The sequence below is a fragment of the Pteropus alecto genome, unplaced genomic scaffold (genome assembly GCF_000325575.1).
Source record: "Pteropus alecto unplaced genomic scaffold, ASM32557v1 scaffold190, whole genome shotgun sequence".
In the NCBI taxonomy this organism is placed as follows: domain Eukaryota; kingdom Metazoa; phylum Chordata; class Mammalia; order Chiroptera; family Pteropodidae; genus Pteropus; species Pteropus alecto.
The window spans coordinates 5,141,673-5,169,235 of NW_006430462.1; the positions used below are offsets into that span (position 1 = coordinate 5,141,673).

The window sequence follows — 27,563 nt, forward strand, 5'->3', positions numbered from 1 at the left end:
CAAGAATAATGGAAAAATAAACAAAAAAACTAACAAAAAACGGTACCTGTAGAGAGAAGAGAACAGTGTGAGTACAAAATATTTTTGTGAACTTACTTTGTTACATATTTTAACTTCAGAATCACTTAGATTTTTAAAATATAATTTAAAAAGCAAATCAAAAAAGGTAAAAAGCAATCCCTAAGATTTTAAAATACACTGAAACAAACATATCAAGTTTGTAACAATGACTACACAGAAGAAATAATTACTTCAAGTAACTTTAAAATATAATATTTTTGACTGTTTGTCCCTAGTGGGATGTAAGGACACAAAGAACTGCTAAGAAATCTAAGACTGTGTTCAGTAGTCTTATTGTTAGTAGCAGGTCTGGAATTGTTACATTAAAAGGATTATAGCTACATCGTAAGATAAAGCAAATAACTATAGCAATGTCATTAGGAATCAGCATTTTTCAGGGTAAAAGAAAAGATTATAGGTATAAAATCAAAGAAATTAAATAAGAGCCCTGTAATCTGAAACTGGAAATGTAAATATCAATATGGAGTTAAGATTTTTTTTTTTACCTAAAAGATCTGTTTCTAACTTTATTTACTGAAAAGACGTAGAAGCAGTGGCAATAATATAGCATTTAGCATCCCCAGTGACCCAAGTCTACTGTTTTCCACTACAGGGAACTGAGATTTTTTTTGGAGAAATGTCTGGTTCCATATCTAGAGCAGGAGATAGACATCATAATCCTAAAATATAGTAATTGTAAAGTGAGGAAATTAACAAAGGTTAATGGGGTTGTGTCAGGACTACCATAGGCTTAAACTAGAACAATTTGAGCATCAAAAAGAATAATGACTACAATGGATTGAAAACATACCAAATACATAAAAATTAATGCATTCATAATGAGAAATAAAAAGGAACTCATCAGTCACAATTTTGGATTGTTAGAGCAGTAACTCATTTCTTTGAAAATTAATGAAGGTAAAAACTAAGCCTTTATTCTTCCTTTCCTAATCTCTGAGAAACCAGAGGGTTAATGAGAGAATTTAAGCCTTTATTCTTCCTTTCCTGTACAAACTAATCTCTGAGAAACCAGAGGGTTAATGAGAGAATAGACTTCTTTATAGAATTCCAGTTAATAAATGAGAGAGCACTGAAATTGGAAAGTCACTGTTTTGCCACCTCCTAATGAGAAAATGGATCTAGGCAGCAAGCACCAGGTGAAAAAATGATGGAGGAAGTATAATGGAGGGATTGGACTGATGCCATCTGAAGCTATGGAACAGTTTTGGCACTGATAAAACTGTGGCAGCCAATCATGATATGCATCGTGATACAAATAATGGGAAGTACTTAGCACCACTTGAGAAATGTTCTTGTCTAGAAATTTGAACATGACTCCCCCCAAGCCTAACATGAATCTAACAATCAGTTCATGGGAAGAAATACAGGGATCAGAGGAACGAGTTTAAGGAAACTTGTGACAGTCAGCCAAATCTGAAATATGAGACATTTTATAGGCTGAATGACCTGGTTTCTCTAACAAATTGGTGGCATGAAAGAGAAAAAGGCAGGGAGGGAAATTGTCACATAAAATGGAGAGACTTAAGTGATAAAACAATCAAAACAAATAAGAAAGGACCACTCTGGTTAAGAGTAGACCATAGGAGATGAAGAATAAAAGCAAAGAAAACAGTTAAGAAGCTATTATAAAATTCCAGGTGAGATTTTTGACAAGGATGATAGCAAGATGGTGTTGGATTCTGGGTATTTTTTGAAGGTATTGCCAACAGGATTTGCTAATGGGTAGATAAGAAGTGAAATTTCAGAGAGGATTCAAGATGACTCCCAGGTTTTTGGTTTAAGTAACTAGAGGTGGAGTTGCCATTTACTGAAATGGGTAAGACAGGAGAGGCAGGTTTGCGGAGAAGTATTAGGAGGCGCTCCATTCTTAGCTCCGTGTCTTCGGCCTTACAGGCCTTTTGAGTATCCATGAGATGTCAAGGAGGCAGTTGGATATGTATGTGTGGACTATTGAGTACAGGTCCAGATCTGAGATGTAAATTTGGGAGTCCTCAGCATACAGATGGTATTTAAAGCTATGAGACTGGATGAAAGCACAAAGGGAGTAAATAGCTAGTGAAGAGGTTCCAGGACTGAGTTTGTGAGATGGGAATCAACAGCGGAAACAAAGGAGAAACCAGAGAGGTATCCCAGGAGTCAGGTGAAGGAAGGTATGATCAGCTATGTCAGAAGTTTCTGTCAGCTGAGGGAAAACGAGGACTGAGATTCGACCTTTGGATTGAGATGTGGAGATTCACTGATTCACTAGATAAGAGCAGTTTCAGAAAGCCTGAGGAAAAAGGATTCAAGGAAACCTGCCTGGGAGAAGAGAAATTAGAAAATAGCTATTTTGAGGAGTTAGCTGGATGGCAAAGTGTGGTCTGGAGAGGGGTGTTGGTTGTTTTGAGAGTTACTGATTTATTCCTTTTTAGAAGTATTTTTGTCACAGTAATCTTTCCCCCCCAACTTTTTATTTTTGACAAATACCAAATCACAGAAAAGATAGATACTGTATACTCTTCATTAGTTTTACTGTTGTTTACATCTCACTACATTTGCTTTCTCTAGGTATATATTTTCTGAACCACTTTAAAGTTGCAAAGTTTACCCTAAATGTTTAAGCTTATATCTCCTAAAAATAAGGATGTTCTCCTATATAACCACAATATCATCATCATATCCAAGAAACTGAATATCGATATGGTAATATCTAAAATATAGTTTATATTCAAACTGTATATTGTTGCCATTTTAGTGTCAGGTTCAGGTCACCTGTTGCTTTTGCTTGTCACATCCCTGAAGGGATTCTTTTTTAGACTGGGAGAAATAATAGCGCATTCATATGCTGATTTAAAAAAAAATCTAATAGAGAGTGAAAATCAATGCTGCAGAAGTGGGGGAAATTGCCAGAGTGATAAACTTGAGATAGAAAAGATGGGATGTATCCATTGTGGGGGAGGGGTGGCCTTTGATGGAAGCATGGACAGTTTATCCAGGAGGGAAGGCATATCCTCTAGTCAGGTGAGTGGGTGGAGTAGGGGGAGCTTGATGATTGCTTTTATTTTCTTGGTGAAATAGGAAGAATGATACTCAGCTTGAAGGAAAGGCAAAAAGGTGTTGCAAGTTTAAGAAGGTATGAAGTCGTCTGAGATAGTCATCTTCAAACTAGAGAGTGCATATTACTGAATGTACACGAAGACTTTCCTAAGGGGGCATGTTTATGGATAGTCTTAAGGGAATCCTTTTGTAGACCCTCAGTTTTTGTAGGCATGCTTTCAGGAAACTAATGTGTCTGAGAGAGGTCCTCTTAACAATAGGCTTCCTCCCACTTTGGAAGAAAAGTCAGACCCTCACCTATCTCAAATCTAAATTAATTATATCGCTCCTTGGATTGTCCCTGCTGCTTGTCTACTCATTGATTTTCTTATTTCTCTTTATTCTTAATCCAGAAAAACTTACTTTCTGGAAGCAGAATGCACTCTTTAAAGATCCTTTCACCCCGAATTCCCATACTTTATGATCCTGCTTAGGGATTGCTACTTCCTCGTTTCTAATTTTAGCCTTTCTAGTGTGCCTGTCTTTTTTTTCTCATCCGTACTTCACCTCTGCTTCCCTGCCTCTCCTTTGATCATTGTCTTTTCTCTGGTTTTCAGGCTTGGTCACGGTGGCAGGAACAGCTCCTGCACGTACACAGGGAGAGACAGAAGGTGGTCTCTGCAGTGAAACACCATCAGCACTGGCAAAAGTGGAGATCCCTGAAGGCCTGGCTTAAATACCTACAGGTCCGAAGAGTGAAGAGACAGCAGAACGGTGAGCAAGATGTCCTGGGCTTGAGAGCAGAGGGTTGGATCACAATTTCCATTCTTCTTCTGCCAGTTGTACTAGTTAATTAAGGAGAAATGCAACCATATTATGCCACAAATTTTGAAAAAAGGAGATTAAAAAGGAAAATATGTCATCCTTGGTACACATTTAAGTTATTTCTATTCTGGCCTTCTATGCATGTATTTTATTCAATAGGATTTTAATTATGCTGTAACTACTGTGGTTATTACGATTAATGTACATACAGTTTTATATATTGCTTTTTTATTTTTACATAACTAACCAACACCTTCCTATGTCTAAGTATTCTTCACAAATGTTATTTTTTTAAAGACTGTATTTTATAGGATGGCTTACTTTAATCTATTTAGCCATTCTTCTGTTGATGTTTGGATTGTTTGTTTCTCCCCAATAATGCAAATGCATGTGATTTATGATGGTGAGTTTTTTGAACACTGTTCAAACGATTTATTTCCCAACGAGAGTTCAGAAGTAATAATACATAGGTCATGATTGTAAGTACTTTGTACTTTTGTTCTTTGGTTTCTCAAGACTATGCAGATGTGACTTAAGCACTGTTCTAGACACTGGGTTGGGCTCTCCAGCTTTGACCTAGGCCTCCCTGTGGATATCTTCCAGGCCAGCGGTCCTCAACCTTTTTGGCACCAGGGACCAATGCTCTTATGAGATTCTAATGCCCGATGATCTGCGGTAGAGCTGAGGCAGTGATGCTAGAGCTGGAGAGCGGCTACAAATACAGATAAAGCTTTGCTCTCTTGTCCACCTGCTGTTCACTTCCTGCTATGTGGCCTGGTTCCTAACAGACCATGGACTAGTACCAGTCTGAGGCCCAGGGGTTGGGGACCCCTGTTGTAGGATGCTAACACTGTCTCTTGGGAGAATTTGAATGAGTCAAGAATAGTGACAGGGGACCAACATCTGGTTGTCCAAGCCTGTAAGGTGAAGACAGTAAGCTATTAAGCATGATGAGCTACAGACTAACACTCCTCCATTACAGCATTCAAATTCCAGGACTGACTTCCTTCCACTTCTTGGACTTTAGCTCATCAGGCCATTAGCTAATTAGTGTTAAAAGGAGGTGAAGCTGACTGCTTGGATCAGCCTGACTGAAAGTTCAAAAAAGCCTTTGCCAGCATGTTGGCTAAGTTGTATATCATTGACTCAGCCCTTAAAGTCTTATCTGGGAGACATCAGTAAAGAGGCAGAAGTAAAACTGACTCTTTAAAAGCAGCAGTCACCATTCTTACTCATCAGCAGTAACTAGGAGCCTCAACGTTTTGATATTACTGATTTTATAGCATTCTCATCCCTAAAATTACAGACCCTTTCTCTTTCCTTGGAGAGATGAGATGTAGCTAATGGATTCCCAATAACCCTCCCATGTTTTTTAAAAAAATGTTTATTCTGAGATTCTTTGTGAGAGCAACCTTGAATATCTGCTGTCTGCCAGTAATGGACTTCAGCTTGTTTTAAAGATGCTTCCAGCTCATTGCCCAACGTTCGGGGAGGTGGGCAGTACTTCAGTTATTTTCTCTGTTGCAGAGATGGCTGAGCAATTCCATCGAGTCACTGTGCTCCAGACACACTTCTGTGATTGGCAGTGGGCCTTGGAGCAGAGGGAGAGCTTGTATACCCACCAGGCACAGGTGGAGGCACTGGCCACGAGGATGATGTTGCGTCGAGCCTTTACTCACTGGAAACACTGTATCCTTTTCAGCTACCCAGCCCTGTCCACGGCCTCAGCCAAGACAGTGTGATCTCAGCAGCCTATAAGACAAGAGTCTGGAGATACAGGGGAAACAATTGCTAAGCAGTTTGACAGTCCTGATCTGTGTTGGCTTCTTTTTAAATTTTTTTGTTTAATTGGGAATATTCACACAAAATGGTATATATAACATACGTTTACAGTTTAAAGAATAATAAAATGAACACCTATGTACCTATTGCTAACACCCTGTCTGCTCCTCCCTGATTGCATTCCTTTCCTCTTCCTCAGAGGTAATCCCACTATCCTGAATTTTGTGTTATTTCATAGCTTTTCTCTACCCACTAGATGGTGGAAACAGTCATAAATGTTTCTGCTTCAGAAATTCATTTTATTTCATTTCTGTTTCAGAGAGCTATCTGTTCTTGGCGGACCTATCATTACGATCATAGCTTCCATTTATTGGGCTTTTACTACGTGCAGGCATTATGCATTATCCTTAATCCTTATAGTGACTCTGTGGAGTGGGTATCACTATCTCCATTTTATAGATGAGGAAACAGATTCAAGGGAGCTAAGTGATTTTTACACTCACAGCAAGTCATTGACAGAGCCAAGATTTTTTAAGTGTAAGGCTTTTGACTCCAGTGCACATGTTCTTGATCACTGCCCCTACCACGGAATGTGCCCAGGCGTGAGGATCTAGACTGCGTGGGATGTGCAGCCATGCGTTTGTTTGTTCATGAACTCTTGCTTCTTTTTAAACTCCTGCCTAAGATTTGGAATATGGGAAAACTCAAAGACTAACAGTAGTTCATTGTCTAGTGGGGAAAATAGACAGTGAAAATGAGTCTTTACAATATGGCGTGATAGTGCTGTCATAAAGGTTTGTATCAAGTCCTGTGAGAGCTACTGTGGCAATTCAGCCTAGGAGGTGATGTGTGAGCGGAATTGAAATCTTAGGGGTTGACAGGTTCTCTCAGGAGAAATCTGGAAGGGTGTTTTAGGTGGCAGGAATGGCATTTACATAGGCATAGATGAGGAAAAGCAAGGATGGCGACGGGGTCAGTAGTGAGTTGAGGGATGGAGGTTAGCAGTAGGGTAGTGCAGGCAGATGCAGGCTGGGGATCCTTATATGCGATGGTTAGGAATTTGGGCTTTATCCTGATGGCACTGGTGATCTTCTGAAAGTTTTTGAGAAGTCGTGCAGCAGATATGTACTTTAGAAAGGCTAAATCTAGATTGAAGGAGCGAAGCTAGCACAGGGAGACCAGTTATATGAGGAGATTCTTACCATAACTTCAGAGTTTTTAGCTGAAACATCTGACTGGACTGTCAGAGAATGTGGGAGAAAAGGTACGTTCTGCTTTAGATATGGCAGTTTTGAAATGTTTACTGCAATTGGTGGTAGTTTATCTCAACTATTTTTGCCTCGTGAAATGAGCATTGGGGGAAAGGCAAGGCCAGCTGTTTGAAGTAGCTCACATGGTTCACCTTTGCCTACTCTTCCTCGAGTCATCAGGAGGAGAAAGGTGGACATCCTACCTGTCATATTTTGTGATCCCCTGCAGCCAGGGAATCACTAGGACTGTACTGTGCGGAGGTGGGAACCTTGTTGAGACGAGAGGCCTTAACTCCTGGCAGATGTGCTGCTGTGTGCAGAAGAAGCTGCCCAGTGGAAGGTGGCAGAAGAGCACTGTAGGCGCAGCTTGCTGGTAAGCTTGTCAGCCTTGCTCAGGCATCCACCCTTGGGGAACCCGCACCTACATCGTCATACTCTTTGTATCTAGTCATGTGGTGAGCTTCGGTCACAAAGCCTTCTTTCATTGTGGGTGTCTCTGTTCTCATTTTGGCTCAGAGATGGTAATAGTGTGGGGTCAGAGGGGTTTGAAACTTAAAGGAACCTTAGAGATGATCTAGCCCTGGAGCTTTTTATATGGCAGGCCCCCTTTTTAATGGCTGAAGCCTGGTCTGTGAAATTGACCAAAATAGAGATGGTGTGAATGAAGCAAGGCCTGGGGAGTAGTCACTCTTCTACTGGTTGCTTTTCCTCTATTCACCAATACTTTTAGTATCCTATGTGGTTCCACAGAGCGCAGTATGAGAATCCCTGAGAATTCTGTCTCAGAAAACTGAAGCGCAGGGTGTGGGGGGATGGGCTTTGCTTAAGTCACATGTGAGTCATTATTGATGGAGGCAGGTGTGTATGTCCTTCCCTACCGTGACCCTGTACTCACCAAGTATTTCTTCTCTTTCTTCTGTTTTGCTCTCGCAAACTGCATTTATAATTGTACAGGTAAATACGTTGACCTCACATGGTAAAAAAAACAAAACACCATAGGCTAAAAGTTCTCCTTTCTGAGAGGCAAAGTTGATGTTTTTAATCTTTGTAATGTTCTCATCTGAGTCAAGGGACCTCTTCTAGTCAGAGGTGGTGTGTTTGTACCTGTGCATTATCTGTAGATGGCAAGGGGTGGTTCGACAGCTATTAAGTGCCTACTGTACGGCCTGGCTTGTATCAAGCTCCCAATTGAAACTCAAAGCAGAGTAACACTCTCGGGGACATGGGCACAGTTGTGAATAGCTGCGACTGAGCTTGCCACCTGATTTGGACACTGCCGTTACTTTTATAGACACTGCTGATACTGATTGTTTCCTTTTTTTCACAGTACTTTTGCTTTAGAGCCCTAAAAGACAATGTGACCCGTGCCCACCTCCAACGAATAAGGAGGAATCTCGCTCACCAGCAGCATGATATCACGGTGAGAGTCGGACCTCTTCTGATAACCATTCTCTTTTTAACCTTTGTGATTACAGATTTCTCCCTAGACCTTTAGACTCTGAAACTTTAGGGTCTATTTTCTTTAGCAATCCATACTAGCTGATAGAGAAACCCTGGTTTTTGCCTTGTCGAAGCCTATTTTTTATCTGTTTGCTAAGAAAGTTGATATTTGAGTCAGAGGTCAGGGACAGTAGATTCCAGCCCTGACCTAGGGAATACACTTTAAGTCTATACTCTAGGAGGCTTTGGTTGTGTTTACACTGTAAGTCTGTTCTCTTCAGGGGTTCATATACCTGAGGGCAACAAATGTTCTATGTAGATTGTGTTTCCGGACGTAGAAGGATGGTTTTTTGTTTTGTTTTGTTTTGTTTTTAATTATGAAAATGTTCAAACATAGAAAATATAAAGAATAATGTAATAAACTACTATGTACTTACCATCTAAATTCAACAATTGGTAATATTTGCTTTTTTTCTGAATCATTTCAAAGTTAACTACAAATATCATGACATTTACATCCAAATATTTCAGCATGCATCACCCAAAAAGAACATTTTCTTACATAACCACAATATCAATATGATCCCTAACAAAATGAATACCAGTTCACTATTATCCAATACCCAGCCTATAGTCAAATTTCCACTATTGCCTTCAAAATCTTTTAAAGCTTTTTTTTTCACACCAGGATTCAATTAAGGATTGATTACTACATTTAGTTTTATCTCTTAAGGCTCTTAATAAAAACCCCCTGCCGCCCGCCCCCCCACTTCTTTTGTTTAACATATTTATTGTTTAACTGTGATAGAATACACATAACAAGATTTATCATCTTAACCATTTTTAAGTCTATATTTCAGTGACATTAAATGTATTCACATTATTGTACAACCATCACCATTATCCATCTCCAGAATTTTTTTCATCTTGCAAAACTGAAACTCTATCCATTAAGCAGTAACTCCCCATTCTCGTTCTCCCCAGCCCCTGGCAACCACCATTCTCCTTTGAGTCTTTATAAATTTGACTACTCTAGGTACCTCATGTTGACAGTGTTAGCCCTTCTGTGACTGGCTGATTCCATTTATCATAATGTAGACATTTTTTTTAAATGACATTGACTTTTTTTTTAAAAAGACCAGTTATTTTGTACAGTATTTCATATTCTCGATTTATCTGTTTCCTTTTAATGTCATTTGATTTCCTTGTTTTTAATGTTGTTCCTATAAACTAGAAGTTAGATCTGAGGGCTTGATTAGATCGAAGTTAAACTTTTTTTGGCAAGACTACTTCATAGGCAGTAATATGTGGTAAGATCATTTTTAATTTCTAAAATGATATTGTCTTCCATGAGGCCCAGATTAGGAATAGCTTCTAATTTTCATAGACTGAAAGATCCTCCTTTTTGCTTTTTATGTTGGCCTGGAATAGCTCCATATAGCTTAGCCATAATTATTTTGCAAGCCTGTTATATGCTGGGTGCTCCATATTGCTTAATTCTTGCTTTTGGAGTAAGAATTTGCGAACTAATAGATTGAGAGAGATCATTTTACCTTTTTCCCTAATAAACTTCCATTTCCTTCTTATTTTGCTTCAGGTGCTGCGCAGGTTCTGGAAGCTCTGGCAATCTTGGATTGAGCAGAGGGAGGAAAGAGAGCAGCTCCCCTTACTGCGTGCTGCCTGGGAGCACTACAGGTAGGGCCTCTGCCTTCCCCTTACACCTTCCAGACACCTATTGTGACTGACTCACACTTCTCCAGGAGTGATCACTTGCCCTTCCATGTGTTACTGCAGCAGATTCCGAAAGACCCTACTGTAAGCCAGTGGTTCCTGAGCTTGCATTTTCCTTTTGGTTGATCGGGGAGAGGTATGCTGAGGATGTTCATACTGGTTCTTAACCACCGTAGCTTAAAGTGTGTGCCTGCTAGCTCAGTGCCTCAGCCCTTCAGGCTTTAGGGATGGTCATGTCTTCAAATTCATGCAGCGATACTGTTAAAGAAGAAGCTTAGGTCAGGTGAATATTTGTGGCTTGGTTTTGAAGGGTGCAGAGAGTGTCCTCAGTTTTTTAGGATTAGTCATTTAATTAGTCAGTGTGAATCTCAATATTTAACTGACTCTGTTTGGAGTTACCAGGGTTTACCATTATTCTAAATCCTGATTTACAAAACTGAAATGTGGTTCTCACTCTCAGAATCACTGTGTGAAAGGAGTATGTCCCAGACCTGGGTGGTCATAAATAAGCCCCAGTGTTTGGCCATAAAACCAGAAGGATATTTGGGGACTTCATGCATATTATCTAAGTCCCAGAGACACTGTGGTTGGTGCTCTAGTTAGGTTTATAAGAAAGTTGTCAAAATTTTGGAGCAAACCACCGTGCAAAATCAGGGTTGACGGATTTAACGTTAGATATCAAGTTCTTATTTCTCTCTCTCTTAGAATGAAATCTGTGGGGTGCCTTTAACACTAAAGATGTAACTACACTTAGATTTACCTGTCTTAAAAACAAAACAAAAATTTTAAAACCTAAAACCTGAAAGTTCGATGGGCAGTACCTTGGTATTCTGTGTTTTATTTCAGAATAACATTGCTGTGCAAGTGTATCAAGTTGTGGTTACAGCATACTCAGAAGAGGCGATACAAGCAGGTATGGAGTACTTCATAGCAGATTGCTTTTTGGGCTTACATTCTTGGATCCATTTGTTTTGGGAAGATTCTTGGAAAAGGCCTATGCCTAAGAGGTATTGGTGCTCAGATTTGGAAGAGAGGGTGCTGTAAAAAGCTCAAAGGTTTTTTCCCCTCTAGCAATGTCAGGAAATATGCATAACAGTCATTCTTTCATCTGCTGTGAAAATGCAGATGTTCTCTGAAAGTGATGAACTCTTATCAGCCGTTCATTTTGTTCACACCTTTATTCAAATTAATTTCTTGTATTAGTTAACCAGCCCATGACCCAGTGCGACCTTTAGGAGATTTTAGGAAAGGTGCAGAGCATAAGTGCTGTATTCCAGTGCTAAATAGTGTGAGACACAGATACCCACAGTATGTGAGAGGAGACGAGGGTCAGGTTGATGAATTGGCAAAGCCAGATTAAGAAAGAGATTCAGTTCCATTTAAGAAAGACTTATTGAGCAGCTCCTATGCCTCAGACACTGCGCTAAGCACTGAGGATATGGCTGTGATACAAAGCAGACAAAGCTCCTCTCGCAGGGCTTGTTATTTAGCCTGAGGGTGGCAAATTAGTATGACCTTTCAGGCCAGCTCTAATGATGAGGGGTAGCTGTCTAAAGTGCTGAACTGAGCAGGATTTCGAGGCCATGTTCATGCTCAAGGCAATGTGTTCAACTGATGTCTACGTGGGCATTGCAGTTGGAAGTGCTGCACCTGCCTCTTTTTGGCCATGCCTGGCAGTGAAATGGGGCAAGACACAGACCAAACTCCTTCCAGTTATTTTTGTGCTGCCCTCTCTATCCCCACCTGCATCTGCTGCTAGAGTCTTAACATGTGATTCTAAAGATTTTGGCTGATTTCTCATAGTTTTGGGAGAGAATCCAAAATTTTTAGTGAGGCATACAGACTCCTTTGGGAGCTGGTCCTTGTCTCTTTCTCTGCCCTTTCCAGTTACCACGGTCTCTGTTCCTTCACAATTGTACCCTGACTAATTAAGCTGTCAGTCCTTCGGTGAGTGTATTCTGTCCTCTCCTGCTTCTCACTGTACCTGCACTTCTCTATTCCTTGCTGCCCTTTCAGTTCAGGAGTTACCTCTTCCCACAGCTCCATTCCAGCTGAATCTTTATCAGAGTATTTATCTCATGGTTGTTTACAGGCTTCTCTCCCTGCTAGGCTGTGAGGTTCTTGAGGGTATAGCCTATTTCTTCTCTTTAGCCCAACATAGTGGTCGGCATAGGGTAGGTGCTGACTAATATTTGGATAAATGAATGAATAAATAAGTGAACGTAAAGAACAAACAGCCATTGATTGCTTAGAGTATTCTCTAAGGATGGACTCAGTTCTTGGAGTTTGAATAGTTAGCCCAGGGCATGGCTTGTTTTTGTCAGGCTTGCCTTCCATACCTAGAAAATACTTAGAATGGCTGCACTCTTTGATGTCCCTTTGGATTTTGTGGCTGTTTCTGAAAGAACACTGCCACTTGATTTCTTAAGCTCGTTTAATGCAAACTCAACAAAATGTAAAGAGATCTATTAGAAAAAGGTTTTGAGTGCCAGAGTTGACAGGTGTTTTTATTCAAAGTGGGAAAGAAGCAGAAGGACTCTTTTAGTTCCGTCCTGGCAAAAGAGAGCTTCTTGACACTGGGGCCCAGCATTGGTAGAAGGTCAAGGGTCAGTGCTCTTATCTGTCATACTGTCAGCATGGCCTGCATAGTAGAAGGTCTGGAAAATAGTAAGAGCCCTGCTTAGTTGTTACTTTTTTTTAATCTTTAGTTAACAATCTGAAGTTCATCTCTTCATTTAGATATCCAAGGAACACATCAGTTCTTTCTATTTCAGGAACAGATAAAAATATAGCTTTTTTATTTTTATTTTTTTAAATTTATTTTTACAAATATTAATTATGGGTTTCTTTATTTTTAAAAAGTAATATGTAAAGAATGGCATAATATTTGCTAATTGTTAAGCTGGGCGATAAGTTCATGAGGATTCATTATACTGTGGCTTCTACTTTTGTTTACATTTGAAAATGCCCATAATAAAAATAAAAAGAAAATAGTATATAGACATTATTGAAAATTTTGGAAGTGTAGAAAGACATAAAGAAAAACTAAAAACACCCATCATCTTGCCTCTTAAGATGACATTTGGTGAGTAAACCTGGTATCTTTTTTCCTCTGTGTGGGTAGGAGTGTGTGTACCCATGTATTCACCCACACGTTTGCATACTGTTCAGTTATCTATTGCTGTATAAAAAAATCACCCCACACTCAGCTCAGGACAACTATTTTACTATGCTTAAGGGTTCTGTGGGTCAAAAATTGAGATAAGATATAGCAAAGATGACTAGTTTCTATTCCATGATTATTGGGGCCTCAGCTGGGAAGATTCTAATGGCAGGGAGTTAGAATCATCTAGAAGTTTCTTTACTCACATGTCTGGTTCCTGGGCTGGAATGACTTGAAGACTGGCCTCACCTGAGACTATTAACTAGAGTGCCTACATGTGGCCTCTTCAAGAGGCTTGAACTCCCTCACAGCGTGGTAGCCTCCTGTGTTGCAGCCCAGGACTCCAAAAGTGAGTATTCCAGTAAACAAGACAGAAGCTGTATGGCCCTTTATGGCCTAGCCTTGGAAGTCACATAGTGTCACTTTCACCATTCTCTGTTGGTCAAAGCATTCATTGTCCCACCCAGATTCAAAAGGAGAGAACATACACCACTTCTTAGTGAAGGAGAATCAAAGAATTTGTAGTCCTGTTTTAAAAATCGCCACACATGCATACATGTTTTTTCTCCACAAGGTTTTAGATTATGGAGGCATATATATTCTTATGTCAGTTGCCTGTCTTCCTGCTAATATATCAGTGAAATAGTAGTAGACTTTTATAATTACATAAAAATTTAAAGAATCTATTACAAACATTTTAAACAGAATCAAAAGATATTATTACAGGGTGAGAACAATATTGATAACAGACATGACAAAGGACTAATAAATTTCTTAAGGTTCGAAAAGCCCACATATATATCTTTGAGTTAAATGCTGACATACTAAAACAAGCAATGGGTATAAACACTTAGGACATAGGAAAAAAAAAATTAGATAAATATAAATATACATACACACATAAATATATGAAAAGATGCTTAACCCGCTTTTAATTAAAGTGAAAAATTTTTACCTATAGTTCAGTTTTCACCTATGATGATGACAAAGATTAAAAATAATGCTTTGATCTCATTCTCAATTTTGCGTAGAAAGCAAACCTTCCTCAAGAGTGTGACCCTGAAAGGTCATTTTCTTTTTTAATGTAAAGTATAAATGAAGGTCATTCATCGTTTCACTTTAGCTGTTGCAGGCCAGAGCTGACAGTCACTTCCAGCGGAGAGCCCTGCCTGCGGCCTTCTGGGCATGGAGAAGACTCTGGCGATGGCGCCAGCAAGAAAGTATTTTTAATGCAAGAGCAGCACGCTTTCACAGGTACGCTCTATGGCGCCTGTCTGCATTGGGGCAGGCTACTTGGGTCCGTTTCTGCCACCTTTGTAACCATTTGCTTTTTCGCTTTTCAGCCTCCCAGCCCCCCAGGCCAAGGTCCCTCCTGGTTTTTCAATAATGTGGGCTCATTGATTTAATTTAGCAGGAAGACAGCCAGTATTTTCCCCTGGGAAAATTTTTGTCCATCTTTATTGCACATGCTTTCAAAACAGCCTAGGTTTTATGCCCCTTTCCTCATTACAAGCCACAGGGAGCTCCATTAAAGCTGCCCATTAGCTTTCTGGATCAGAGTGTGGGTGGACCTTGTATTGCTTTGGCAAGCATTCTTGAGTATGATTTCCCTGAAATGCTTGGTCTTGTTCTGCTAGACATAGCTTTTTGAAGTCTTGAAATTATAGTCATCAACAGGATTAAGAAAGGCAAGGAGCAAAGCTATATCATTTTAGCTCCCGCAGGGGCAAATTTCCCCATAGCAGGTCCATACTACATGTTGGTGGAATGTAATAAAGAAATTATTAATCACTGTAGAGTTCCGGTCAAGGTGGCAGAGAATATGACATAAAAATTACTGTGCCAAATTATAACAAATTAATGGCTTTTAAAGGAGAAAACCTGCTAGAATTAAGGGCAGGAATGGAATAATAATCGTGTCATTAGGTGAACATTAGTATAAGTGTAACATAAGATTTTAATCATTTGAAGTTATCCAACTTTGCAAAACTATAAATAAAACAACTCTAATAAAAAAAATTATTAATCGCTGTGTGTCTGCCACTGTGGTGGGCATGGAATGATGGGAGAAAGGAAACAAATAGGCTCGTTTACCTATGGTATCATCATCTTCATTAATAATTTCCTTCTCACAGCGTTCCTGAGAGAACAGGTTCAAAGTGATAAATGTAACACAATCAGTAATGAGCAGAGCCAGGGTTTAAATTCAGATCTCCCTGATTCCAGAGTCCCTGGAGGAAGATCTTTTTAATGACTTTGTAGGAACTTTACATCTTTGTGAGGAGATAAGACTGTTACACAATTGAAACAATTGAAGAACAGTTCAAGGGAATAGATCCTTTTGTCCTCAGTTATGTCAGCTACAAATTCTTCTAGAGCTCAGAGCTGTTGCCTAGGGTAGAACCTGGAGGAGACTTGGCTGTGAGCTGAGGGGGTGAGGATAGATGGTGGGAGTGTGTAGGATGAGGAGAGCCAGGCTGAGAAGACGTCTGATCTATAGATAGATAATGGATGTTTGAGCAGGTACATGCATCTAGTAAAGTGACAGTGTTGAAGAATGACCTGAGTATGGGATATATCCATTTAGGACAGAGAAACAAGAAGAGAGGGACATGCGTTGGGAGAAGTTGCAGTGATCTTGACTTTGGAGGACTCTAAATGCTTGTCTAAGGAGATTAGCCGGAACTTAGGGGCTCCTTAGCACAAAGTCCAAAGACATGTTTTTAGTTGCCAGTCACAGGGAATAGTGGCTGACGGGATAGCATTTACCTCTCTGCCTTTTCTCCTACAGAGAGTGGCTTTGCTTTTACCTAGTTTCTGTATTGAGGTCTGGTATAAGATTCATTCAAAAAATGGCTTCATTACTTAAAACATACACCCTTTGTTTCCTTTACAAATAAAGTCATGATTGATTCTATTGCTTTTTTGTATTTTGGCATGCCGCAGGGACCAAAAATTGAGGGTACCTTAGAAATAGCCAAGAGGAGCTTCTTAAAGGATTATTTGGCGGAGTGGGCTTGGGTGAATTTACAACTATACGCTTGAGACAAAGCTTAGAGGGCGAATTAGAGACAGGGAGTAGCCAGGAGACTTGAAGGATTGCAAAAGCCTGGTTTAGATTTTATCTTGTTTGGTTTAGTTGGCTCTTTGTAGAAAACTTAGTTTTTCAGGTTTCTGCCCTCCCGGTTCATGAGGGAGCATAGTACCTAAGAGCCTGCCTTGGAAGCTGGACAGGCCCAAGTTCAGACCCTTAGTCTGCCACTTGCCAGCTCTGTGACCCTGAGCAAGCCACTCAGTCTTTCTTAGCCTCAGTTTCCTCAAATGTAAAATGGAGATGAATTGATAATAATCCTTATCTCATAGAGTTGTCATGAAACTAAGTGGGATAATCTGTATAAAATACAGAGTGCCCAGCACAAAATATTAATTGTCCCCTGAACCCCCTTAGAATTGAATTGTAACTCATGGTAAATTAGTTTTCACAGGTTTGGTTTGGAGTTTAGCGTATCAGAGTTCCAAATAAATATGTATATTCTCTCTTTCCATAATTCTTAGGGTTTTTTTAATGTTTTAGGAATATGAACAGAATTTATGGTAGGATCTCATGAATTATGGATAAAAATGATAGTGTATTAACCTTCCAGGGAAAGTTTTTTTAACCGAACTAAATTTATGTACTGTTAAAGGCAGAGATGTTAAGTAAACGGTTTGATGAGTTACATACCTGGATAACCAAACCCCAGTCAAGATATAGAACATGTCCATCAGCCCAGAAAGTTCTTCATGTCCCCTTCCCATGGAGTTCTTGCTTTCAGTTATTTTGAGTATATACCTAGGAGTAGAATTACTGGATCATATGGTAATTCTATGTTTAACTTTTTGAGGAATCACCAAACTATTTGGTCCTTTTTATAGTTTTTATTTTTCACTGAAATTCCCTGTCTGGTAATTAATTTTGTTCATCTTGTCATTTAAGAACTCAAAGTCATTTATTAGAGCTGTTTTTAAGTTTTTGTTGATTCCAACATTTAGGTCATTATTTCTGTTGACAGCTTTTTTCCTTTAAAAGGTGTTGCATTTTGTTCTGGCAAGTGGTGGGTTTTGTTCTGGTGGTTCTTGTTGACTCTGTCAAGTCTGGTTTTATTCTTTCTTCGTGTGGGTCTTTTTTGATTTTGCCTTCATTGTTAGGGCATGTCTCTTTTTCCTAAGGCTTAACCTTTCTGAGTTCTGAGGTTCTCAGTAAGCTCCACTCTAAATGGGCTGGAACTCCATCTTCCAGTCCTATCCAACCTCTCTGGTGTCTCCATTTAGCTCTTAGCCCTCCAGCTGCCACTAGGTGCTAGTCCTTGTGGAGTTTACCTGTGTATCCTCAACTGAAGATCTGGGACGGCCTCAGATAGAATTCTGAGTGTTTCTTCTGTGGACTGTGCAAGGTGTCCGTGCGTGTGCCTGTATGTTAGAAGGCCTCCCTTGGCCACAGGCACTCAGGCATTGTGGCAGCCTTGAGGGAGACAGGTGGTTGGGGTTAGGTGTCCACCTGCCCAGGCTTAGGAAGGCCACACAGGTCCACACAGTTTTTCTCCTGTGGTCTGGAACACTAGTCTTCTGCCTCAGCTGAGTTAGGCTAGTGAGGCTGTTATGCTCTGCTTAGTCTTCCTCTCCTTTCCCTCACTGTCCATAAAGTGCCCCAGGCAGAAAGCCCGGGCAGCTAAGGGGCTCACCTTATATGTTTCCAATCTCTCAAGAATCAGTCCGAATTGCCTGTTGTCCAGGATCTGATAACAGTTGCCTCATGTATTTTGCCCCATGGCTTTGCCAGTGCACAGCCCCTGGTGACTGTTGACCAGTTATCCCAATCTCGTTTTTGCAGGTTTTGACATCATTATGGTGAGCAGAAAGGTTGAGACAGAGGTGACAAAGCAGTGGTTCCCAAACCTGTCTCCCTGTCTACCTCACTTGGAACTCTTGTTTTACACACCATTTCTAGGGTAGCCTCAGACCTTCTCAGTCAGCCTTGTGGGTCTGGCATCTGTTTGTAACCACTCCCCGCAAGGATTTGTGTCCTGGCTGATCGGCATGGGCTAGGACAGCTTTCACTAATGATTTCTGGGCATCGTTGGTAATTCAGGTGGAATTGATAAAGAACCAGGGTCTCAAAGTCTGAGACTTTTGTATACTGTCTGAGTGCTTGGCTGACACCAGAAATAACTTGGAAAAGTATTGGGTTGTTTGTGGGTCTTTTGGCTATTGTTTTCTGCTTTCCTTCCCCTCCCCTTTCCTTTTCCCTCATCCAACCTCATTTGTCTCTTAATAGCACAGCGTGGGAAGAAAATCGAATTATTTGGAACTTTTCAATCTTTTGTAGTTGTTTTGTTTCATTTTAAGTGCTTTACTATTATTTTTTTATAGGGAGACATTAGAGAAGCAAGTATTTGCTATTTGGTGGCAGAAGATGTTTCGGCTTCGAGAAAACCGCTTGGCGGAAAGAATGGTAAGTGGTTTTCCCTGAGGAGGTGCCCACGATGGGCAAGACCTGTTTCAAGCCTTTGCGATCACTGTGTCCTCTCCTCAGGACATCGCCTGGAATCCAAACCCATACCAAAGCACGTCCTGCCTGTGTCCAGGATTCACAAGGCAGGGCCAGGGTCTGGGGCATCTGTTTGCTTTGTATAGGTGGCTTCTGGGCCAGGGCAGCTAGCTCCTGAATGTCCATTTCTTTTGCCTTGGTCATTATTTATGGCATGTTGGTTCTTTCTGGCTTCTGTACCCACTCCTTCTTGACCCATTCTGTTCTGTTCCTGCCATCCTGCCACAGGCTATCCTTCATGCAGAGCGGAAGCTTCTGCAAAGGTCCTGGTCTACGTGGGAGCAGCAGGCTGCAGCACATCGTCAGGAGCGGCAATGGCAAGCAGTGGCCTGTGCCCACCACCGCCACAGGCGGCTCATGAAGGCTTTCTGTATCTGGAGGGATAGTGCCCGAGGGCTCAGATCAGAGTGAGTGGCCGCTTTTGCCTCAGGAGCTTTTCCCATCTCAGACCAGTTTTGACATAGTAGCAGCACTGTCAGCTCTTGAGTGCCCATCCAGAGGGTCATGTTAGCCTAGACTCAGACTTTAAGTTCCAGAAATCCAATTGGAAACCATCTAAGTAAAACCAGGGCTATAAGGAGAGAATCCTGGGGTACCACCTGGAACTCCCATCCTCAGGAACTTGACTGGAGACAGACGTGCCCCTTAAAGTGACCATGGCCAAGGAATGGACTAATTGGCCCATTTGAGGATAGTTGACCTCCCTTCCCCAGGAGCAGCAGCTGCGCCCAGGGGCAGGCCGTAGCAGTTATTACCACACCACATGGTCAGGAGGGCAGGACAGACAGCCCACGTGTCCACTGCAGACATTGTCCTGCTTTGGCGCCTTTCTGCATCTACTTTGTACTCTGAGAGGCTCCCTACTTCTCGGACTCTGGCTACATTTAACCTCTTCCTCAGTCACCTGCACATGAGTACGTGTCCGTGGTACTTGAAGCCCTGTGAGGTTGTCCATAAAAATTTGATTATATGAGCACTTTTCTGCGGGGAGAACTCATCCTTTGGCAGCTCTTCCAAAAACTCTTCCGAGGGTCTTAACTTGCCCCCAAATTTAAGAACCACTAGATAGGAGCCAGGGACTGTGAAGGGACGCCCATCAAGAGGGTCTTAGCTGGGTCTGGGCTGCAGCACTGAGCTCTGACTCTCTCCCCACAGAAAGGTGGGCATGGTGCTGGCTGCAGAGTTCCACTCAGCACGGCTCCTGCGTTGGGCCTGGAACAGGTGGAGGGAGGTAAGTCTTTGGCACAGGTGCCACCTATGTGTGGCTTGTAGACAGGTGGAGCCATGTGTCAGCATGACTCAAAGCAGACATATGGCCTCCTCCCCAGTCCCTCAGAAACCACCTGCCTCTGAGTGGAGGGAAGAGGCCAGGCAGCAGATGATGAGTTTTAACCTGGTTTTGTGAGATAATTGGCTCAAAACTTCTTTTAGGTGCTAGGCTTTTCTTACTTGAACTTACTGAATCTAAAATTCCTGGCCTAACCATTTATAGGCATCTTACTCTGGGTAAAAAATGTTTATGCTGACTTGCTGGAGCATTTACCCTAAGTCAGGCACTTGCCTCATTCCCACAAAACCCCCAAAGATACCTATTTATAAATGAGAAAGCTGGGGCTCCCAGGTTTCGTACCTTACCCGAGCTCACCCAAACTGCATGTAAGTGGAGACAAAGCTGAGCCCGCCCCACTCGGCCTTCGGTGGCCACCTCTCTTCTTTGTCTACAGTTCCTGGCCCTGCGGGGTGCTGAGCAACAGAAGCTGATGCGAGCAGACCTGCATCGCCAGCACATCTTGCTGCACAGGGCGCTGCAGACCTGGGGGGTAGGAGCTGCTGCTTTCCTACAAATCTTGCCTTTGCCGGGTGGGGGAGGGGCAGGGTTCTGGAGACTTTGTTTCTCTTCCTTGTTCTTCGCTCCTTGTTCTTCGAGCCCTGCCCTTCTCAGAACAGAGTACTTTCACCAGCTGCAAACAGAACAAGTACCCTGGACACTGGGTCTTATAACCACAGGGTTAAATTCTTCCATCCCTCCTCAGTAGAGCACAAACAAGAAAATGAAATATAAGTGCTATCTGGGGTCACCAGCCTTACCATCAAAATGGCCCCTTGTCCAGGCGTCCAGTGGTTTGACTTATTAGGTAAGGACTTAGCAAGACAGTCCTCTCCCTGTTGTTTGAGTGGTCTCCTGGTCTTAGACCTTGGGCCTTTTAACCTCCCTCAACTCTCTTGTGAGCTCTGGGCATTATAGTCCCTGTTGAGAATGTACTTTTGAGGCCTGTCTGGGAATAGGGAGCGCTGTGGGTCCAGGGGCAGCCTCCAGCCTTCCTGGTCTCCTGCAGACCTACCAGAGCCAGGTACGGAGTGTCCTACAAGAGGTGGCAGCCAGGGAGAGCCAGCACAAGAGGCAGCTGCTACGGTGAGTCTCCCAGCGTCTCCCAGGCCCAGCCTGAGGATCGGGGAACAGATTCTAGACCAAGGCAGGTAGGGAGTTTTATCCAGGGCCAGGCAGAGGACAGGCCTGGCTGGCTACCTTGTGCTGTTCATAGCATAGCTTTGGCTTTTTCACAGTGAGCACTTCATTCACTGGTTCACCTCTTATGTCTTGAATCCAAGCTGTGTGCAGAGCAAAGACCTCTGGGAAGCAGCTCTCACCTGGATTTCTGTGAGATCTCCTGCTTATCTTGGTTCTCTGAGTACTTTTCCCTCCCCATTTCAGACCGGGAAGATTCAGCTTCTCGAGGGGCCATTTCAGCACCTCTCCTGCTCTAGAAGCTGCCTCTCAGTTCCCAGTCAGTTGCTAACCCCCTTGGCTCTCTGGGCCTTTCACTGACTCTCCAGAGTCATCTCTTCACCCTCAGGACCGTCTGCATCTGCGCCACCCTTGGAGGTCACTCTCACTGCCTTGGCTCCAGCTCCCTAATGAGCCCATCCTCCAGCACCTGCTAAGCCAAGCTCTAAACTCATTCCTCCCTGGCGGGCCTCCCTCATTCCTCTCTGTCTTTTCCTTCTTCTGATTTGTTCAGCACACACTATTCTAGTGGATGGTGCCCTTTGTGGACTTTAAATAGCGCCGTCCCTCCTTCAGAGTCCCATAAAGTGCCTACCCAGCTCCTCGGAGTAGCATAGAAAGAGGGAGTCCCTGAACTAACTCAGCACCCAGGCAAGGCTCTGAGGTTCCAGTACCCTTCCTCCAGCTTCCCTGTTTTTCTGTGCCTCCCTAATCATGGCACGAGTCACCTGTATTATCATAGCCTGGTTACAGCTGTGTTCTCCGTTGCACATAAATGGGTGAGGATGTAGTGTTTGGTCTTGTTCACCATGGTGTCCCCAGTGCCTGGCACAGGCAGGTACTCAGCAACTGTTTTTCGCACATCTTTGTCAACATAATCATGGCTGTCAGTGAAACACGTTCGCAGGCATAAGGCATTCTTGATTCAGGAGTGGGCTGAGTAACCAGGAATGAGTCACAGAAACACCCACTGTCTCTTCATACTGGTGTCACCCCCATCTCTGGCCTGTGTACTTACAGGGATGTATTACATCGCTGGAGAGAGAACACCGTGGCCCGTGTGGACGAAGCAAAGAAAACCTCTCGAGCAAGGGCTCACTACACAAGGACTTTGTGTTTCAAGGTGAGGCATGGGGAGGCCATCTGGTCACCCAGGAGGGTTTGGGACCAGATTCCTACGAGGCAGTGGTGTGGGAGGTGGTGCCAGAGATTTGAACTGAACAAGGAACCCGGAAAATGGGATAACTCTCCTCTGCTGTGTGAGCAGTTGGGTTTTACTTATTTTATTGAATTATTATTCATTATTTATTAAAACAAAAACATGGTACATGGTGAACTGTTTTGTATCAGAACCAGTATTTTCTATATATGTGGAATTTTCCGCTGGGACGGACCGTGTATATCGCCACACCTCTGTCTCCTCATCTGTCATAAGAGAATGCTTGTTCCTGCTCATCGGCTTTCAAGTTTCGTGGCTGTGGGACTTTTTAGAAAACATAGAGCATCCCAGGAATGTGAGGCCATTGGTCATCGTTGGTTGGAAGTGGCCCCAAAATACCATGTGGTGGAATCTGGTCCTAAGTGCTAGGGGAGAGAGGGAGTGGCAGGATGTAGCTGCGGGAAGAAGACATATTACAGGATAGAGGGGACACCTACAAATGAAATGACAGGTGGTCCCTGGACTCAGGGATGTTTTAGAAGAAAGCCATTTGCTGGGATCCTGTTGGAAGGCCGGGATGGTCCAGACAACTTCAGAGTGTCCCGCAGATGAGGAACAATTGCATACGGTCAAGGCCCGGTCTGTTCAGGCTGGTGTACGACCCCCGCCCTGGAAGAGGGGTCAGGACTCTTTGCTTGGCTTCATGGCTCAGAAAGGAGGAGGCCTTTTAGGGAGGAGTGGAGTTTGTGACTGTGTGGGGAGCAGGCACCAGGCATTCCCCTGGCTGCTGCACTTCCTTTTTAAAGGGCTCTGTTGGTGTGATTTCATTAAGTCTCACGTACGAAAGAGTGCATGTAATGTTTGGCTTCTGTGTAACAAATAATATTAGAACGAGTCTACGGCCATGCTACCCTGAACAAGCCTGATCCCATCTGATCCCGGAAGCTAAGCAGGGTCGGGCCTAGTTAGTACTTGGATGGGAGACCACCTAGGAAGACCAGGTGCTGTAGGCATAAAAAATAAGGGATTGTAAGCTGACAAGGTCCTTGCAGTCTGTGAGGTCAACCAAGGGTTGCCTCGCCTTATACATACGTATGTACGTACATACATACATGCATACATACATATATACATACATATATACATATGAAAGTCCATTTACTTCTTTATGGTATGAAGTTGAACTTCTGGTAGAAAAGTCCCATTACGCGAGATACTGGGCTTCCTCTGAGGGGACTGGAGGCTGTGTCCTGTTGCCTGTGGTCTGTGGTCTGTGGTCTGTGGTCTGTATGGGGAATGGGCGCTTCTGGAATGTGTTGGGTGCTGTGAGTCCACCGCTTGGCCTCATTTTATGAAGAGCTGCCAGTAGAGCTGGGGTGCCCCCAGAAGTCAGACTATGCTGTGATCACCTCTCTTTTTGTCTGCCACTTAGGTCCTGGTCCAGTGGCAGGAGGCTGTGGCGGTGCAGATATACTACCGACAACAGGAGGCCTGTGCCATCAGGGAGGCCCAGAAGGTGCTGGACCGGGGTAAGCGGGGTCCCGGAAGCTGAGCATTGCGAAGGACCTGGATCTGCAGTGGTGTGCTATGTATTTACCCCAAGTCTTTGTCTCCTTCTTATGTATATTAGTTTCCTGTTGCCGAGGTAACAAAGCACCACAGACTGGGAGGCTTAAAACAACAGAAAATTGTTCTATCAGAGTTCTGGAGCCCAAGTCCAAAATCAAGGTGTTGACAGGGCTATGCTCCCTCCAAAGGCTTAGGAAGAACCCTTTCTTGCCTCTTCCAGCTTCTGGTGGCTCCCAGCAATCCTTGGCATTCCTTGACTCGTAGGCACCACTCCAGCCTCGGCCTTTGTTTTCACAGTCACATGGCTGTCTTCCCTGTGTGTTTGTGTCTCTTTATATAAGTACACGTCCAGTCATACTGTATTAAGAGTCCACCCTACTCCAATACAATGTCAGTTAATTGTACTGCACTAATCTTTTTTCCAAATAACATCAATTCTGAGGTTCTGGGTGGTCATGAATTGGAAGGACATAACTGTTCAATCTAGTACATCATAGTATTCTCTTCCCAAATGATTGCCAATCAGTTTATGTTAAAATAAAAGGCCAAGGCTTGAGATCTGCAGGCAAATAAGGAAATGAAGGTGAAATGAAGGAATTCAAAGTGGTTAAGGTGGGGTGGTTTTGATGGCTTCAGTGGCTGATGCTTGTCAGGTCAGCCCCATCGTGAGGGGTCCTGCTTCCTTGCATCCTTGGGCCCTTGTAAGTTTAGAGAGCAGGGACCTGCTCTGTTGGCTTCAGGTAGTCCATCTGCTGAGACGACAGCCTGGAGAAGACAGTCTGGATGGGAGCCGCTGCTCACAAGACAGTGGAAACAGACCCACGGCCTCACAGTGTGGGGATCCAACACTATGAGGAGACAACCCATGGTTAGAATAAGTGAAAATACAAATGGAAATGGTTTAAGTCAGACCATGGAGAAAACAAATCAAGTTATGTTGGCTTGATGGAGTTTGCGTCAATTCATCAGCTTTGGTTTAGTTGCCTCCTGTTGTCGGTAGTATATCTGCACCGCCACAGCCTCCTGCCACTGGACCAGGACCTAAGTGGCAGACAAAAAGAGAGGTGATCACAGCATAGTCTGACTTCTGGGGGCACCCCAGCTCTACTGGCAGCTCTTCAGGACAAATTCATCAGCTTTGGTTTAGTTGGCTATAGTGTGTGTGTCGATGAACACAGACTCCACTTTCCTCTAGACAGAACCCTGGGGTTAGACATCCTGCTCCTGCTCCACCTGTGACATGCTTCTCTGTGTCCTCAAGTTGCCCCTAACCCTAGAAATGAGTGCTCTGTTTCTAGTTCACTCCCAAGAAAGAAACCGAGGGGCTCAGCCTATCCCTTGGTCTCTGGACAGAGCTATGGCACCCAGTGCAGCCCAGGCCTCGCCAGTTTGGGTCAGGTGCCAGCTTCCAGCCCAGGCAGCCACATGGGGAGTTAAGGTGATAGGCACAGGTGCTGCCCAAAGCTGACTGTCTCTACAGCACTGTGGGGCAGGCAGTGTGTGGCAGTCCCTGGGATTGTACACAATGGATGATACAAGGGACTTGGAAGACCATGTGACAAGACACTGTTCTCAGTACATAGTAGATGTGCATTTAATACCTAGGACCATTTCTTGGCTTAATTAAGGCCTCCGAGTTACAGGCTCACCTTGGCAGCCCAAGCATGGGGCCAGGTGCTGGAGGACAGACTAGGGGCAGGGTGTCATAAGTCTTGTTAAACAGGGTGCTTAAGAAGTATTGGTGGGGTCATATGCTAGCTGCACGACCTGGGGCAAGTCCTTTGCACCTCAGTTTCTCCATCTGTAAAGTAGGGATAATGGTGCCTGCCTCTTGGGGTTGTCATGAGGATCCAATGAGACTAATGTATATGCGCTTAAAGCATGGCCCAAGAAGTGCCAGCACTTAGTACTAACACTTGGCCTCCAGGCTTGTGAATACCACCTTCCCTGCCCGTCTGGCAGTGCTGGAAGGCACCCCATATTGGCATCAGTGCCCTGGTATCAACCCTCTTCTGTTGTCTCTGAAAGAAACTGCTTTCAGGGCCTAAGAAAAGAAAAAATCCAAAGTAAAATCAGCAGAAGAAAGTGTTTGCTTCCTCAGGAGACAATCTGGGGACACAGAAACAAAATGCAGGATGTGGTTCCTGCCTGTGGAGCCCGGGCGCCAGAGGAAATGGCTCAGCAGACGCCGCGCCTCCTCCAAGGCCTGGCTGGGGCTGTGTGTACTTCTCTGAGCCTCATTTTCCTCTCTGGCAAAATGGAGCTGCCACCTCCCACTCTGTCAGACCAGAGGTCTTCTAGGTCACCCAGCAGCATCTTGCAAGTGGGCCTTTGTGGGGTCGCAACAGCAAACAGCAGACCTGGTTCTGGTCCCTAGGGTCTCATAGTTGCTCAAGGTGACCAGAGCTGTCCTTAGTTGAAGAGTAGCCACCGTCCACATGTAGTGGTTTCACCACGTGTGGACTGACACCCCCGCTCTCCCCACACAGCCCTCTCCGTTCTCCTCTCTATACGTTGACCATGGCATAGTCGTTTGTATAAATCCTGTAAAAGAGCAAACTGACTTGAATCTGTCTTAGGCCGTCTCAGGACCTGGTTTCAGTGCTGGCGGGACCTCTGCCGGAGGGCAGCCCAGCAGAGAGCCCAGCTGGAGAGGGCGGCACAGCATTACCGCCGGCAGCTGCAGCTGCAGGGCCTGGCCAGGTGGAAGGTGCACCATCTGGGCTGCCTCAGGAAGAGGGTGAGGCAGGCAGCAACTCCCCTGTGTGGTGGAACTGTTCAGGCCAGGAAACCACCTCCCAGGAAGGAAGAGGTCCTTCCTGCAGAACGCAGAGCAGCCAGTATGGGTGCTGGGCGGCCTGGGGTCCTGCGGGCACAAGCCTGCAAGAGCCCTTCTGGGATGGCTGGGGGAAAGCCAGCTTTGGATCGGGCCTCCCTGGGTAGAAAATGGCTCAGCAGAGAAACTGGGTTTACTCTGAACCATGGCTTGTCAGAGCTAGGGGATCTGTGGAGTCACCTAGAAGCCCCTGCCTGGTCCCGGAGGCCCTTAGCTTGACCCAGGACCTTTCACTTGGGCCCGCAGTCTCACCCTGTGGCCGCTCCCTGATGGCCTGGGCATGGGGCACCTGATGTGCCTCCTCACAGCTCCCCATACGCCTGTTCTCCCCTCAGATCCTGCAGAGACAGGGTGCCCAACTCCTGGCCCAGACACTCAGCCGGACCTGCTTCCACCAGTGGAGACAACAGGTGGGAGCTGTTGAGCCCCTTTCCCTCCCCTGCCCACCACGCCCCCAGTGACTTCTCTGCATCGCCAGCTTTCTTCCACCTGTGACCTGTATTAGGCCAAGTCATTTCAGGGCCCTGTTTTTAGAGTGTCATATTAAAAGAATACGTCAGGGTAATATCCAAAAATTAAAATACCAGGCAGGATTGCATCCTGCTCAGCAAACCTTTAC

General features: G+C 43.8%; 1 protein-coding gene and 1 pseudogene across 1 annotated transcript in view; both read left to right on the forward strand.

The window, feature by feature from the left end:
- Positions 1-27,563, forward strand: part of SFI1 (SFI1 centrin binding protein) — a 67,377-nt gene that overhangs the window by 35,356 nt on the left and 4,458 nt on the right. The window contains 16 exon segments of the mRNA XM_025047744.1: positions 3,714-3,870; positions 5,449-5,610; positions 7,256-7,326; positions 8,281-8,373; positions 9,991-10,088; positions 10,971-11,037; positions 14,411-14,541; positions 18,697-18,778; positions 19,103-19,281; positions 20,030-20,105; positions 20,599-20,694; positions 21,211-21,287; positions 22,401-22,503; positions 23,972-24,068; positions 26,688-26,848; positions 27,280-27,354. Of these exon segments, the coding sequence (XP_024903512.1) occupies positions 3,714-3,870; positions 5,449-5,610; positions 7,256-7,326; positions 8,281-8,373; positions 9,991-10,088; positions 10,971-11,037; positions 14,411-14,541; positions 18,697-18,778; positions 19,103-19,281; positions 20,030-20,105; positions 20,599-20,694; positions 21,211-21,287; positions 22,401-22,503; positions 23,972-24,068; positions 26,688-26,848; positions 27,280-27,354 (1,725 nt within the window).
- Positions 23,434-23,552, forward strand: LOC112480899 (annotated as a pseudogene).